The 15,168-nt window shown below is 37.1% G+C and overlaps 1 protein-coding gene across 1 annotated transcript; it reads left to right on the plus strand.

Moving 5' to 3' along the window:
• Positions 1-10,218: 10,218 nt before the first annotated feature.
• On the plus strand, positions 10,219-14,524 carry rnaseh2c (ribonuclease H2, subunit C). The gene is made up of 5 exons (XM_061726343.1): positions 10,219-10,284; positions 12,585-12,738; positions 13,445-13,557; positions 13,700-13,819; positions 14,275-14,524. Exons 2-5 carry the CDS (start codon positions 12,585-12,587, stop codon positions 14,296-14,298), a joined length of 411 nt encoding a protein of 136 aa, XP_061582327.1. The 5' UTR covers positions 10,219-10,284; the 3' UTR covers positions 14,299-14,524.
• The last annotated feature ends 644 nt before the right edge of the window (positions 14,525-15,168 follow it).

The following is a 15,168-nucleotide window of genomic DNA, read 5'->3' on the forward strand; positions in this document are numbered from 1 at the left end:
CAGTTTACAGATATTTTTAGCTAGTTTACAGATCATTTTAACCAGCTTCTTGTTCACTTGCTGAAAATTAGCTTATTGCTTAGCAGCAAGCTAAATGCAGTCTTTTTTATTGCAAAAATCAAGAATGTTATTTTAGACAAAGGTGAACTCATTTTATTCTTACATTTCTCGTGATGGAAGTACTCAAGTGTGATTTCAGCGTGGTTTTCAGCAGTTGTCAGGAACTACAAGTGAAACTTGCCTCTGCATCAGAAGAAATGAGCAGTTTGGAAAAATTCTGAAACATATAGGTCACCATGGCAACCGCAGCGTCATCTGCTGCTTCTGATTGGCTTCTTTTATTGGCATAGTAAACAATATTGTAATTCGCGAAGATACTTATAAAAGAGATATTTTATATTAGATATATATATATATATATATATATAGGCTATTCTTAGATAGTTTGTTGGCTAAAAATGAGCTTGTTAGAGATAAAAATAAAAGTTATCCAGCTTAGCTAATCTTTAGGTAAAAAAGCAGCACGTTAGCTTCCGAAAATTAGCCTCATTTAGCTAATCAGCAAATTAATTATTTAGTGAGAAAATCAGATCATTTTAGCTAGTTTACAGGTCCTTTTAGCTAGTTTACAGATAATTTTAGCTAGTTTACAGATAATTTTATCCAGTTTACAGATATTTTTAGCTAGTTTACAGATCATTTTAACCAGCTTCTTGTTCACTTGCTGAAAATTAGCTTATTGCTTAGCAGCAAGCTAAATGCAGTCTTTTTTATTTCAAAAATCAAGAACGTTATTTTAGACAAAGGTGAACTCATTTTATTCTTACATTTCTCGTGATGGAAGTACTCAAGTGTGATTTCAGCGTGGTTTTCAGCAGTTGTCAGGAACTACAAGTGAAACTCTCCTCTGCATCAGATGAAATGAGCAGTTTGGAGGAATTCTGAAACATATAGGTCACCATGGCAACCGCAGCGTCATCTGCTGCGTCATCTGCTGCTTCTGATTGGCTTCTTTTATTGGCATAGTAAACAATATTGTAATTCGCGAAGATACTTATAAAAGAGATATTTTATATTAGAGACCTTTTGCAGCCTTACACTTCAGCAGGTCCCTGAGATCACATGACCAGGGTCTGCCGTTATGAATCAAACAAGGCTCGTTCTGTGCGGCGTCATGGGTGAAATGAACAAGGCCCGGGAAGCCATGGCTGTTGGCTGTTGCACTGTTTGCCTCTTACCTCAGATTTGTACTTTTATTTAAATTTTTCTTATTTGTTGCATATTTATCTTTTTACACTTACAATCAACAGAAAAACAAATGTGATTGTACTTTTATTTTTTAATTCTTCATGGTTTGCACACATTAAAAGTAACACTTGCAATGTAAATGGTAAAAAACAAATGTGATTGTAGATTTTGCACTGATTGTTAGGGCTGGGCAATGCCTTTTTTAAAAGGCACATTGTTGAATAAAAAATGGTTGAATTGTAACAGTGGTGTGGTGTCGCTTTCATTTTTTTTTTTTCAAACATTATTGACTGAGCTGAGGAATATTAAAAATTTTGAGTGTATTTCCCACAGATTGCCGTGATGGAGGAGTTGTGGACTAGAGCCCTGCTGCGCGGGACTGTTTTCTTCATCCTGCTCCTGCTGCGGTCATTTCTGACCATTATTGCCCCCTGTGTGTTATAACTCCCGCCCGCTCCCGCATGTTTATATCCACTCCCGTCCGAGAATTCATGCCTGCACAATGACAGAGATCCATTGATTTTGCGTCTTCTCTCGTCCCGCAAGAGAAATGTCCTAGACAAATCTATCTGATTTAATGTTAACATGATAATTGTGGAGCTTGATAATTTACAGTTCATAGGCCACCTGACCGAAAGTTAGATGCAAATCCATCAAGTTCATCATCGCACAAGCTTTTTTGCCTTTCTCGCATGCAGACAAATGTGATTGGGGTTATAGCAACGAGAGTAGGCAGTGGCTCAAATATCACTAATAAATAACATAATATAAACAAAGCTAACGAATTAAACGATTTAATTTAACAAATTAACCACTTGTCCATGACATTGCTGTGGAGGGAGAGAATGTTGCTGACGGACTTCGGTCCCAATCCCGTGCGTCTCTCTTCCAAGATGCTCCACAGACACTAAACGCAGTTTCTCCAAATATCTGACTTGCCTTTCTTTGTCTTTGTTTTGTAAAGAACTTGAGGTTATTTTCCAGGTCATTGATTTCCATCTTGTCGCGGTTTAAATGTTCTCCCGTGATGAGCGTGTGTTTTACAAGGCGCTCTGCTTTGTTCCCATGTTTAATCACAACCCATTTCCTGACAGTTTTGGTCGACTGCTGTCACTGAAAATAACCACTGGCCGGAAAAATAGTCAAAATATTGTGAACAGTCATTACTGACACTTTTAAATGAATAAAACAGATACCAGTTCCCTGTATGAAAGGGTGACGGCCCAACTGCTGCACTGAATTGGATGTTGTGATGTCAGGTAAGCAGCCAGATGTGAACCTGGCCAATGTCGCCCCCGTAAGGCCGAAATTATTTATGCAGTTGAGGGGAAAACAACCACACTGTTATTACAAGTTATTACAGTTATTACAGCAACATATTACTGAGAAAGAAAAGAGGGGCAGAGAAAATCAATGTTATGACTAATTATTGACTAAATAATTGGTAGCCATGTTGCTATCAAGAATATTCAGTGCTTCCCTCGGGGAGTGGCAGCCTAGTGGTTACAGAAGTGGACTGGAGTCTGGAGGACCAGGTTCAAGCCCCCAGAATGCAACCCAGGTCAACAACCCTGGGCCCCTGAGCAAGGCCCTCAACCCCAACCACTCCCCGGGCGCCGTTCATATGGCAGCCCACTGCTCTCTAGTCTAATTAGAGATGGGTTAAATGCAGAGACTACCTTTTTTTTAAATGTTATGACTGCAACACATCCCGCAAAACCTCTGACCACGCCCGCCGATAGGGGGGGACAAACGGGTCTGTTGTACCGGGCCCAGGGTAGGGGGGGCCCAGAACTGAAAGAAAAATAAAAAAAATGTTTTTTTATTTATTTATTTATTTATTTATTTATTTATTTTTTCTCAATAAATTATGGAATCATTTTTCAAAATGTTTCAAAATATGCCTATTTGTGGAAAAAATATGTAGTATTTGAGTTACATAAAAGCTTGTTATTTGTTTTCTTCCTAATTGTCCTTGTGGTCAACACTCAACACAAAAATGGTTTGGCTGCTGATCAAAATTTGATGTTATCATTTAATTCAACCATTAGAATGGTCAAAATGTCCGGTCAGCACAAGTCCGGTGCTCAGAAAAGAAGGGAAAAGAGAAGAAGAGAAGAAGAAAATCTAGGCCTCAGAGATTCTCTACACAAATATTTTAAAAAGGGGGTGACGGTGAAGCTGGAATTAATAAAGTCAGCGTAGAGCAAGGTAAGAAACAGCGCAGCCAACGTTTACCAACCTTGTAACTTAACCTAACTGGCTAGCTCTAATGTTAACGTCCATTAGCTTGTATAAAAACCTGAAGAGCAGAAGGAGAGGAAGACGGAGAAGGAGAGATCCGGGCGCAGGGGGGCCCATCTTAGATTATTTTGTCCGGGGCCCAGGCAAGACTGTCAGCTGGCCTGCCTCTGACTGTAACTTTATTTTATTTTTTTATTACATCAATTCTGATCAGATCTGTCCAAACATCATCATTTCAGGTCTTACTATCAAAACAGCTGCCAGGGCTGAAACGAGGACCGGTGCAGCTCTACTGGGACCACATCATCACCTGCGTAAGCCCTCCATGGTTTTCTGAAAAGTGGATCTGAACGCAGACCATTCTTCAAGTTCCCACACAGACATCTTAAGTGGCGGACTGGAAGTTTGTAGTCAGCACCGACTCCCACGTTAGTTTTTTCCCGCTAGCAGACGTCATGGATGATGCAAAGAAGAAGCCGGAGCTTGAAGACGCTCGCTTAAGGTCTCCTGTTTGGGAACAATTCCATTTCCCAGTGAAAGACAACAACGGACAAAGACAAGTCAATAAGACAGCAGTGTGCCGACGTTGTTCACCAACAATCGGGCATGTTTGTGGCAACACCTCAATTCATAACACATTTGAAACGACACCGTGCTAATGTGAATATCGCTGCTGCAAGGAGAGAAACCAGCACTGTGTCAACGCTGCTACCTTTGGCATCTAAACAGGCTTTTTCCAGTAATTCAGATCGGGTTAAAGCTTTAACTAATGCAGTTGGTGTTTTTATAGGGGCGGATCTGCGACCATTTTCAGTTGTTCAGAACACAGATTTTAGTTGTTTTAAACACAGGTTTTATATTTTGTTCAATTTGAGAATATTTTATTTGTTGGATGACCTGGTAATAGATTTAACCATTATTCTATATTTTATTCATATATACCGAAGTTTTTGTGTACGGTTACACTCCTAGCAGATACTGCTTTTGGTGATCGGCCCTCAAAATCCTGATCGGGGCATATTTAATTATAATTTAATCCAATAACTATTTCAATTTCTGAAAGTTGTGTCTTCCCCAAAACTGGTCTTTATTTGTTTGGCTGCAGGATAACTTTTTTTTTTTTAAATTGAGGGAAACAATCTAATAATACAATTCTCACATTTGTCAGGGTTTGACATTCTCCCCAGCCTTTCAGTTTCTGTTTTGCCCCGCCTGTGTCCCATCTGCCCTGATTGTCTGCACCTGTGTCTTGTCGTGTCTCGTTATCCCCTGTGTATGTCTGGTCTTGTCATTCCCTTGTTCCCTGTCGGTCCGTACTGTTTTGTCCTCCATGTTTCCTGACATGTTTTTCCTGCTCAAGTTTTTTGATCCCAGTTTTCTTACTTTTGATCCTGCCAAGCAGCGCTTTGTTTTTGGTTTTGCTCAATGAATCCTGGTTTTTGCAATTCCTACCTCCTGCTCTCCTGCGTTTGGGTCCTCATCAAAACCCCAGTCGTGACAACATTATCAATTTCAGTAATTTTCATACCTAGGTTGTTTTTTTTGCAGAGTAAATTTATAGAAACTTCTTGCAGATAGTTTTTTTTTTTCTGTGAATGTCTCTGTTTTGCCATTAAACAATTCCCTCTCTGGTTAAGAGTTTATGAAATAAATCAAGAGTTAGTTTTCCTTGAGTTTTGTTGAAGACAGAAAAGGATAAATAATCAAAACTTTATTTTCACCTGAGGAAAATAATAAAACATTTTAATTTGAGTTGGTGAACACGAAAAGGGAAAAATGAGGAACGCTTCACGAGTTTGTGGTGGAAGGTGGAGCTGGTTTATTTTTGGGGCTTCAGGATTATAGTCCTACTAATTTCTTGGTTGTTATCAAGGAGAGGTGGGCTGCTTCATAGTGGAAGAAGCATTTTCTGAGAAGTAGTTGGTGGAAGGTGTTTGACCTGAGATCTCGTGGTAAAGTGTGGGTCCAACCTCTTCCTTCCTGCTCTCCTAGGGTTTTTACCAATTAGCCCATACCGTTCAGCACAATTACTTTGATAAGAGACCCTGTGCAAAATATTCAGAAGTATTCGGAAATCTACATTTATATTGATTTTGTCTTAAATTGAAATAGGGAGGAAAAATAATGTAAACTGTACTACCGTAAATCTACCACAGGATGGTAGTGTTTAATTGCATTTCTGACAATCCAAATGTCTTTATTTCCAAAAGGTCTGGTATTGATACCAAATTAATATTGTAGCAGAAACTAGCCATGATTCTTGGTATGTGCAGACCATAAAGATCCCCTGTAGCCACTAGAATCAGAATCAGAATCAGCTTTATTGGCCAAGTTTGAACATTGCCCAATTAGGAATTTGACTCCGGTTATTTCGCTCACTGTACCCAGATTTAAAAGTAGCCACAGTAAATAACAAATGTACAGTAAATAAACAATGTGGCACTTATTAACATACGGTATATACAATTAAAAAAGTTAAAGGTGGTGGCTTTATAATTTTCTATGCTCACCCTTAGGATTTTTATATATCTGAGTGTGTTCATAAAATAATTTAATAAGTGTTTGACTCCAATATTAGACTGTTGTTTAGCTAAAACAAAAGAAAATAAAAATCCCATCTAAAGAAACTCTTGGTTAAAAGTTGACACAACCCCACAAAAGCTTGAAACAGCACTGAAGTTTAGTTTTTAGTTTAGTTTATTTGGTTTTGGTCATTTACATTTTAAGATGTTTGCATATACACACTGTATATGTACAGTATACACACAGGTATAAATATATATATTATATATATGTACACATTTCCTTTTTTTTTTTTTTTTTTTTTTGTTTTGACCAAAAAGGTATAGGCTGAAGCCTTATAATGGCTTATTTTGCCTATCCTTTTCAACAAAGGCAGACTTCAGAAACAAAAGATACTAATAAGAAGAAAACGAAACGAACGAACAAAACAAAACAAAGAAAATAAACAAAGAAGAGAAGAAAATAATAGGTTAAAAAATAATAATTCCTCCGGATAGCTGCAGGAGGAAAGTTGCATAATTTAGACAGTTTTTTAATATGAAGATAATTTATATTTGTGTTCTATATTTATCCATTTTTTTATTTTCATCCATCACTGAACAAAAATATCATAGACATACATTTTGTATCTCATCTTAAAGCTAATATTTTTTTTCTTTTCTGTGGAAACAAGCGCTAACGTCACGCTGATGACGTCAGAACAGAACGATCGTCATTGGTCCTTTGATCTCAGAAGTATAAATGAGACCGAGGCGGCATTCGAGTCAGTCTTAACGATCTCCGAGAGACACGCAGGCGGTTTGCTGTGAAAACACCTTAATAGTGCGTACGAGTTCAACAACTGGAAATAAAAATGCCAAGAAGGAAGAAAGGAACAAGTAACACCCTCAACACCAACATGATGGAGTGGGAAATGCTCATCGACCTCATTCAAACATTTAGTGTCACGTTGGAAACAGAGCAAAAGAAAAACTCTGAATTAGAATCCAAAGAAGCCCAACTGGCCAAGGAGTTGGAAGAAGTAAAACTTCAGTTGGAGAAAGAAAAATCGGTCATGGAGACGTACGTCAACCAGGACAGAGAGAAAGAGCTGGAGAAAAATGAAGAGCAGAGGATCTCCAGCGACATCCAGCTGGAGAAACAAAAACACAAGTCTCTGCAGGAAGAAATGCTCACAGCTCGGATTTCATACAAGGAGCTGACTCTGAGATACAAAACTGATGTAGACACGGTGATTAAGCGGGCTGTGACACTCGAGCAGGACCTGGAGACGGAAAGGAGGTCAAACCAGGACAAAGTTTCTCAGGACCAGCAGCTCCTCAACAAACTGAGAGCTGAACAGGAAGATCTCCATCAACAGATGACGCAAGAGATGACCTTTCTGCGACAAAACTCAGAAGAGATAAAGAAGAGTTTACAGACAGATCTGGACAAGACCAAGGCCTCATACCTGGAGCTCTGCTCCAAGTATGAAGCTGATGTTTATGGAGGAAGGCAGGAGGTGGTGACACTGCAGATGGATCGAAACTATTATATAAAGTGTCACACGCAGAACATGATGGAAAATCTGCAGTTTATTAAAAAACTCAGAGCTGAGCAGGATGCTGAACGTGAGAAACTGTCCAGGGAGATCGACTCTTTCAAACAAAGCTCCATCCAGCAGGAGGAGACTTATCAAACTGAATTGGACAATCTAAAAGCTGAACTTCAGGAGACCATAAAACTACAGGAGGAAGCTCTAGCCCAGAAAAGAAAGAAGCCGCCTTCATTTTGGAAGAGAGTCAGACACTTCTTGGGTTTAAGGAAATCTGAAAAACCCAAGAAGACCAAGACCCCGGCCAATCAGAGCGCTTAAAATTACTGTCCCTCCCTCACCTGCAGTCAAAACATTTCCTAAATAATTAGCTAATTGGATTGAATTGATCATGCAGAAATAGGATATATCTGTATGGGTTTTCTCCGGATGCTCCGGTTTTTCCCAAAGACAAAAAAAAACCATCCATGTTAGATTTCCTGGTGACCGTAAATTGTCCATAGAAATGTTTGCAAACCTGCTTTCATTGCAGGTGTTGTCCCCTGTAGCCAGAGGTGGACAGAGTACTCAACCCCAGTACTTGAGTAAAAGTACAAATACTACTGGTCAAAATTTACTCCGTTACAAGTAAAAGTAGCTCAGTCAAAATATTACTCGAGTAAGAGTAGAAAAGTACTTGCTTTTAAAGGTACTTAAGTATCCAAAAGTAAATGCTTTTAAATTTACTTTAAGTAAAAGTAAGAGTAAATTTCTTATTTTCCACATCAGTAAATTACTATATTTTTTCTAAATTAATTTAAGGATCTTTTAACTATTGTTTCTCAGAATTAACTCTTTGAAACCAGCTGCACTGATGTGCTGCTTTTAGAACCACAATGTTATATAAAATCTGCAGAAACACCATGAACCACACAAATGAACCTGCACCATCCAACTAAGTCTGGATCCCCCTCAAAGACCACTGCTTTACAAAAAACTACATCTCCGCTTTCAATAACTCAATGTTGAAGTCACTTAACTTTACAGGAAGGACATGTACCAATACAATATAGCAATATAGAGCATAACAAACTGTCTCCCCATGTCTGTCTTGGCTGTCTCCGTGCCTGTCTCCCAATGTCTGTCTCTGTGCCTGTCTCCCAATATCCGTCTAAAAATAGGATTTTAGGGAAGAAAAAAAAAGAGCAGACCTGAAAGTAACTTTCAGGTACAAGTACTTTTCAGCCTTCCTAGAAATTTACTCGAGTAAAAGTAAAAATATTTGTCTTGGAAATGTATTCAAGTAAGAGTAATAAGTACCAAAGAAATCTAATACTCAAGTAAAGTACAAATCCTCTGGATATGTACTTAAGTACAGTACTCAAGTAAACTTACTCCGTTACTGTCCACCACTGCCTGCAGCCACCTCTCACCTGATGACAGCAGGAATCTCCAGCATCTACGACCCCTGACAACAACAATCTACAAAGAAAATAGCTTATTTCATTTAAAATAAATGTTCTTCATACTACAGTTTTCTGTTTATTGTTATTTTAATGTGTGTATTGTGTGCATTCAATCAATACTAAACATAGGTAACTGTTCTCATCCTCAGACTGGATCTAAATAGTTTGTTACATGAAACATACTAGAATCAGAATCAGAAAAGGGTTTATTGACAAGTTTGTTAAATAGTTTGTTTGTTTAAAAGCAAATATATAAAAGATAAAATGTATAAACAGAAATGTACAATATGAGGTTTTTAAAGTGCCGGATATGAGTCTGTACAAAAGTGACTTAGGATGTGCGTTAATGTAACGCATAAGGTCAGGATTGGAATCTTTACGTTAACGTAACGTAGAGTGTGATGGGGGTACAAATACTTCGTTACCTTACTTAAGTAGAAATTTTGGTTATATATACTTCACTGGAGTAATTATTTTTCAGACGACTTTTTACTTTTACTCCTTACATTTTCACGCAATTATCTGTACTTTTTACTCCTTACATTTTAAAAACAGCCTCGTTACTCTATTTCATTTCGGCCTTTAAAAAAAACTATCCAGTTAAATTGCTCCATCCGGATAGAGTGAATTTGGTTGTGGTTGTTTCAGATGTTCTTGTCCAGTTTTGTTCTTACATCCGTTCCCTCAGATTCCTGCAACTAAACTTGGATGTACATTCCATAAAGGTTAGGATAAATGATAACATGCCTCTGAAGTTTGACTTTTTGCACCATTACAATACTTATAGGCAACTAATCATCATATCTCCTGCTCTCTGAAACACATGTTAATGCTCAATAGTACACATATATGGTTCTTTAATATATTTGCATTATACTAAGATGCATTCATTTTCAATGGCTTTTGTCCTTAATGGCTTTTTTCCCCCTTACATTACTTTTATACTTTAAGTAGTTTTGAAACCAGTACTTTTATACTTTTACTTGAGTAAAAAACTTGAGTTGATACTTCAACTTCTACAGGAGTATTTTTAAACTCTAGTATCTATACTGTCTATACTACCTGAGTAATAAATGTGAATACTTTTGACACCTCTGCTTCACACTCAGTGCTGACTTCTCACCTTCTTCTTCCCTAACTGTAATCTCTCACCACAAGGGGGAGACATCATTTCACTAAACCGAAAAGACCCGCCTAAATATCTTTGGGCGGAGAAGAAGACGCTTCGTCCAATCGCTGCTGCTCCTGGCGAGACCCGGAAAGGTTTGGAAACACGACATAGCGGTGAAGGTAAAGATGCTTTTGTGGTGAAATACGTTTATTAGAAGAGCCAAAGTAAAAACCTCCCTGTGTTTGAAGGTGTGCTGTGGCACAGACGTGTCCAGCATGTCTGTTGTTGTAGAGAAATAGTTCAGTTATCAAAGAAGCCTTCTGCACGGGCTCTATCTAGGGTTGCCACCTTTCAGAAATAGAAATAAGGGACGCCCTGATTTCAGCAGCGCAGGAGTAAAAAAAAAAAGCCCCAAAACTTCTAAACTGAATAAAAATGTGTTTATTTTATATGAAAAAACAAAAGGCTTTGATTTAAAGTTTAAAGTGCTTTAATAGCATTGAACTTGCATGACTGTAGAGACAGACAACCATACTAGCAACTGAAATATCCTCCTATTCTATGTATGTCCACATCAGCCCAGATGTAATATAGCCTACAGGTGAAGAATATGGTGTAAAAGTTAATTTATTTCAATAATTCAACTAGAATATGGTGTAAAAGTTAATTTATTTCAATAATTCAACTAGAATATGGTGTAAAAGTTAACTTATTTCAATAATTCAACTGGAATATGGTGTAAAAGTTAACTTATTTCAATAATTCAACTAGAATATGGTGTAAAAGTTAATTTATTTCAATAATTCAACTGGAATATGGTGTAAAAGTTAACTTATTTCAATAATTCAACTAGAATATGGTGTAAAAGTTAACTTATTTCAATAATTCAACTAGAATATGGTGTAAAAGTTAACTTATTTCAATAATTCAACTAGAATATGGTGTAAAGGTTAATTTATTTCAATAATTCAACTAGAATATGGTGTAAAAGTTAATTTATTTCAATAATTCAACTAGAATATGGTGTAAAAGTTAATGAAAATACGGTACAAATCGTGTCCCGTATTAGTTCAATACGGGACGCAACATTTTTTTCTCAAATAAAGGACAATTCCGTATTTTACGGGACGGGTGGCAACCCTAGCTCTATCTATCTATCTTCAATTTAAGTGTATTATTAAATAAATGCCCACTTCGACGCTTCCAACAACTTGGAGTAAAAAAAACAAAACAAGAAATTCAGACAATGTTACCCAACCCAGATTTCCAATGTGCTGCTCTGCATGTTTTACATGTTTCTCTGATCCAAATGAAATGTTCATCGGTTTGTCAACGTGGTCTACTCAAGACTGTTAATGGGTCATTCATTTAAATCAGGTTTGTTTGACCACGGAAGCTTCAAATACATGCAAGGCAGCGGCCGTCGAGGATCTGGGTTGAGATCAGAGCTGGGAAGTAGAGTAGCCAAAAATTATACTCAAGTAAAAGTACTGTTACTTCAGAATAATATGACTCAAGTAGAATAATTACTTGAGTAAAAGTAAAAAAGTACTTGGTGAAAAAAACACTCAAGTACTGAGTAACTGTTGAGTAACGTCTGATTTATTTTTTTAACACAACCATTCAAACAGACAAAAGTACAAAATAATCATCTTCAGGCAAATTAAATTAAATCAATAAAAAATAAAAAATAGCTTAAATTTAAAAGTTAATTCAAGTACTTAAATAAATAATAAAATAACAGAATAAAAAAATAAATTAAGCATAAGTAGCACAAAATTTAAAGCCTTTGTACTTCAATTTTTTTAACCAGGCAGAACTAGAACAAGCCCATGAACTCAGAAACTCTGTGCGTGTTTGAGTCTGTGTAAATGTGACAAAATGTGCAAAAACAAACATTTTTCCCAAAGAATCACCCAGTGATGTCATGACCCAGTGATGACGCCTATGCCGAGGGGATAAAAGAAAAGTAACAGCTCAACGTAGCCTAATGTAGCGGAGTAAGAGTAACAGTTTCTTCTTCACAAATCTACTCAAGTAAAAGTAAAAAGTATAGTGATTCAAAACTACTCCTAAAAGTACAAAATTTCCCAAAACTTACTCAAGTAAATGTAACGGAGTAAATGTAACTCGTTACTACCCACTTCTGTTTGAGAGACATGTAAAATAATGTTGATAGGAGCTGATATTAAATCCATAAGGACAATGGTATTTTGTCCGTACTCAGGCAGCCGAGTAAGAACCAGTAAATGATGCTTCACTTTTATTACTTGATAGGCTATTATTGTGGATGTTATCTTTTATGTGGTTGGAGTTCTCCATGTAGTGATTCCAACATTAATTTCACTTTGGGGGAAAAAAGGAGCATTATTAATCTATCCATCCACCCATCTATATATGTATGTATATACTTTTAAATTAAGTCAGTTCAATACAATAAATGATTTGTTTCTATTTCCTCCTGTCTTCTGGTCACAAGATGTCTTGTAACACCAGTGTCACTCATCTTCAAACGTCCTCGGTGGGGCAGGCAGAACAAGAACCAGTCCACCTCATGCCATGTGAGATTGATCACAATGGGCTGGCCCAGGTTTCACAGTACTTCACTGCTACTACGAAAGATCGCAAGCAAGGTACGGGTTATGGTCGATGTTTGGAGCTCGTGAGATTACGGTTTACATTAAAGTTTCATGAAACACTGAAACACTAAGCAATTGTGCCAGAAGTACGTATGTTGCATTCCTAAAAAACAGCCCGACACATAATCCAATAGTAACATCTAGTGGCCACTTGCACATATTGACATTGACATTGATCACCAAAAGCGACAATAATTCAGACAAACTTAATTTTCCAAATTTCTTACTGATGAGCTGCAGCAAGAGTGTGTGATTGGGGACCTGCAATTAGAAAAAGCAAAGACAGCAAAGTCTTGACAAAACATTGAAATGTCTGTTTCACTTTAACCACCTGTAGTAGTGGAGAAAGAATTGGTAAGAAATGACTACACAAGTGATAACCAAATGTGTTATTAGATTATTATTATTATTATTATTAAATTAATAATTAGCATTTATTAAATTATGAATTAGTTATTAAATGTGTTGGCGTAGCATAAAGGACTTAATTCGTTAAAATATAACTTCCAGTTTAATAACTAGTCAGTTATATTGTCTTCGATTTTTGGAAAATGTTTTTATTTTTTTTCATTATTTCGTTAATAATGATGTGGAACCTCAATAAGTTACACCTAGTACATTTAAAAAATGACATGAACCCTTCAGTATTATTTTATGTGGGTCCATCAATGATCTGTGATATTTTTTTTCCCCATTGCAGAGAAGACGGTTTCATTCAGAGGGCGCGGGCTGAAGGGGCAGGAGATCTGCTGTCCACATGGCTACACAGGCCTGGTGCTGAAAGAGATCAACAAACCCGGCTCTGACCAAGAGGTGAATGCCACCAAATAAATCTTCTTACAAAATAAAAGACTCAAACATAAGCCAGAGCACTGAGTGCATTGGGAATAGCACAGCTACTTTGTGAGAATTTGGATAACACTGTCCACATGTTGATAATGGCCTGTGTATTCAGGACAGGACGGTGAGGGTTTCGTCTGTGTTTGACAAGATGACCTACTGGAACCTGGAGACTCCTCCAACTTCAGACGACGTGGTGGTGATGGCAATGGACTGGCCTGAGCTCGCTGAGGCGGTGAGACTTTAATGGAGCTGACTTCATAAACAGGGGTGCACACAAGCCAGTACTCGAGGGCCAGTCTACTGCACGTTTTAGATGTTTCCCTGCCTCAACACAACCCTGATAGACAAGGCTGTGTCACCAACAGAGTTGTGTAAACCTTGATGACATGTTGATGACGACCAGTGATTAGAATCAGGTGTGTTGAAGACAGGGAAACATCTAAAACATGCAGTAGACTAGCCCTCGAGTACCGGCTTGTGTGCACCCCTGTTCATAAGGATAGTTTAATCAAAAGAGACTTAATTGCTTTTCCTAAAATTTCAAAAAAAAATATTTTTACATATGACACTTTTTGATGACTCACCAAAAGCTAATGATTCTTGTTCTCAGTATAGATTTTAGTTTATTTACTTTAATTTGTTTGTTTCTAAGATTAAACATTCTTTAAATCTGCTATCTTTTCACAGATCCACACACCAATAGAAGAGTGAAGAGACTGAAAACGTCCTGTTTTTAAAAGTGTCTCATGAGTATGTTATATGTGAAATGCACAGGTTTCAGGTTATTTACCAACAATAGTGAAAAGGCTTTAGAAATACCCACCACTTTTTTTTTTTGCTTTTCATAAATTCTTGTTGTGCTGCTCTTGCGGAGCAAAAAATGGCAAAATTAAGATTATGATATATATTTTACATATAAATAAAACAAAATGCTAAAGTGCATTGTGTGATTGACCCAAACACAACCATGTGTACACATTTTCCCTGGAAAGTGTTTATTCACCAAGTAACATTTAACATTTGGACACCAGAAACCATGGCAGCGTCCTAGGTGAGTATCATAACTGATCTTGGGTATGTATGGTAACAGCAATACACACGGTTGTTCAGGAAGAGTCACAAAATTAGTAAAATAGTTTAGAAGACATTTCAAAGTGTCAAAACAGGAATGCAGGCACATTCAAAATGTACATCTTGAAATGTCCTTAAACCTTTCTGTAAAAATTACAAAGATGAAGTAACATAAAAATTAAGAAAAAAGCCAAACATCAACTGGATCTGCTTATTCACTTCCCAACTTCAACTTGTCTGGATCAAGTGCTTCATTTCCCTTCACTGCACTGAAGACAAGAGGATGGATGGAGAAGGAAATAAGGCAAAGAAAGACCATTTGGCACATCAAATATACTTTGGAGCTATACAAAGTCTTTCAAAAAGTGTAACCTAAACTCCAATGATGGAAGTACAAATCTTCAATCAAAAGTTATAAAATGGCACCAAAATTTGAACTTAGTGTTTAGTTTGCCTTTGAATGATGAGCTCTGTTGATTTTATCATGTAAAACAATATTGAATCTCACTG

Source organism: Cololabis saira, chromosome 7 (assembly GCF_033807715.1).
Source record: "Cololabis saira isolate AMF1-May2022 chromosome 7, fColSai1.1, whole genome shotgun sequence".
NCBI classification, from domain to species: domain Eukaryota; kingdom Metazoa; phylum Chordata; class Actinopteri; order Beloniformes; family Belonidae; genus Cololabis; species Cololabis saira.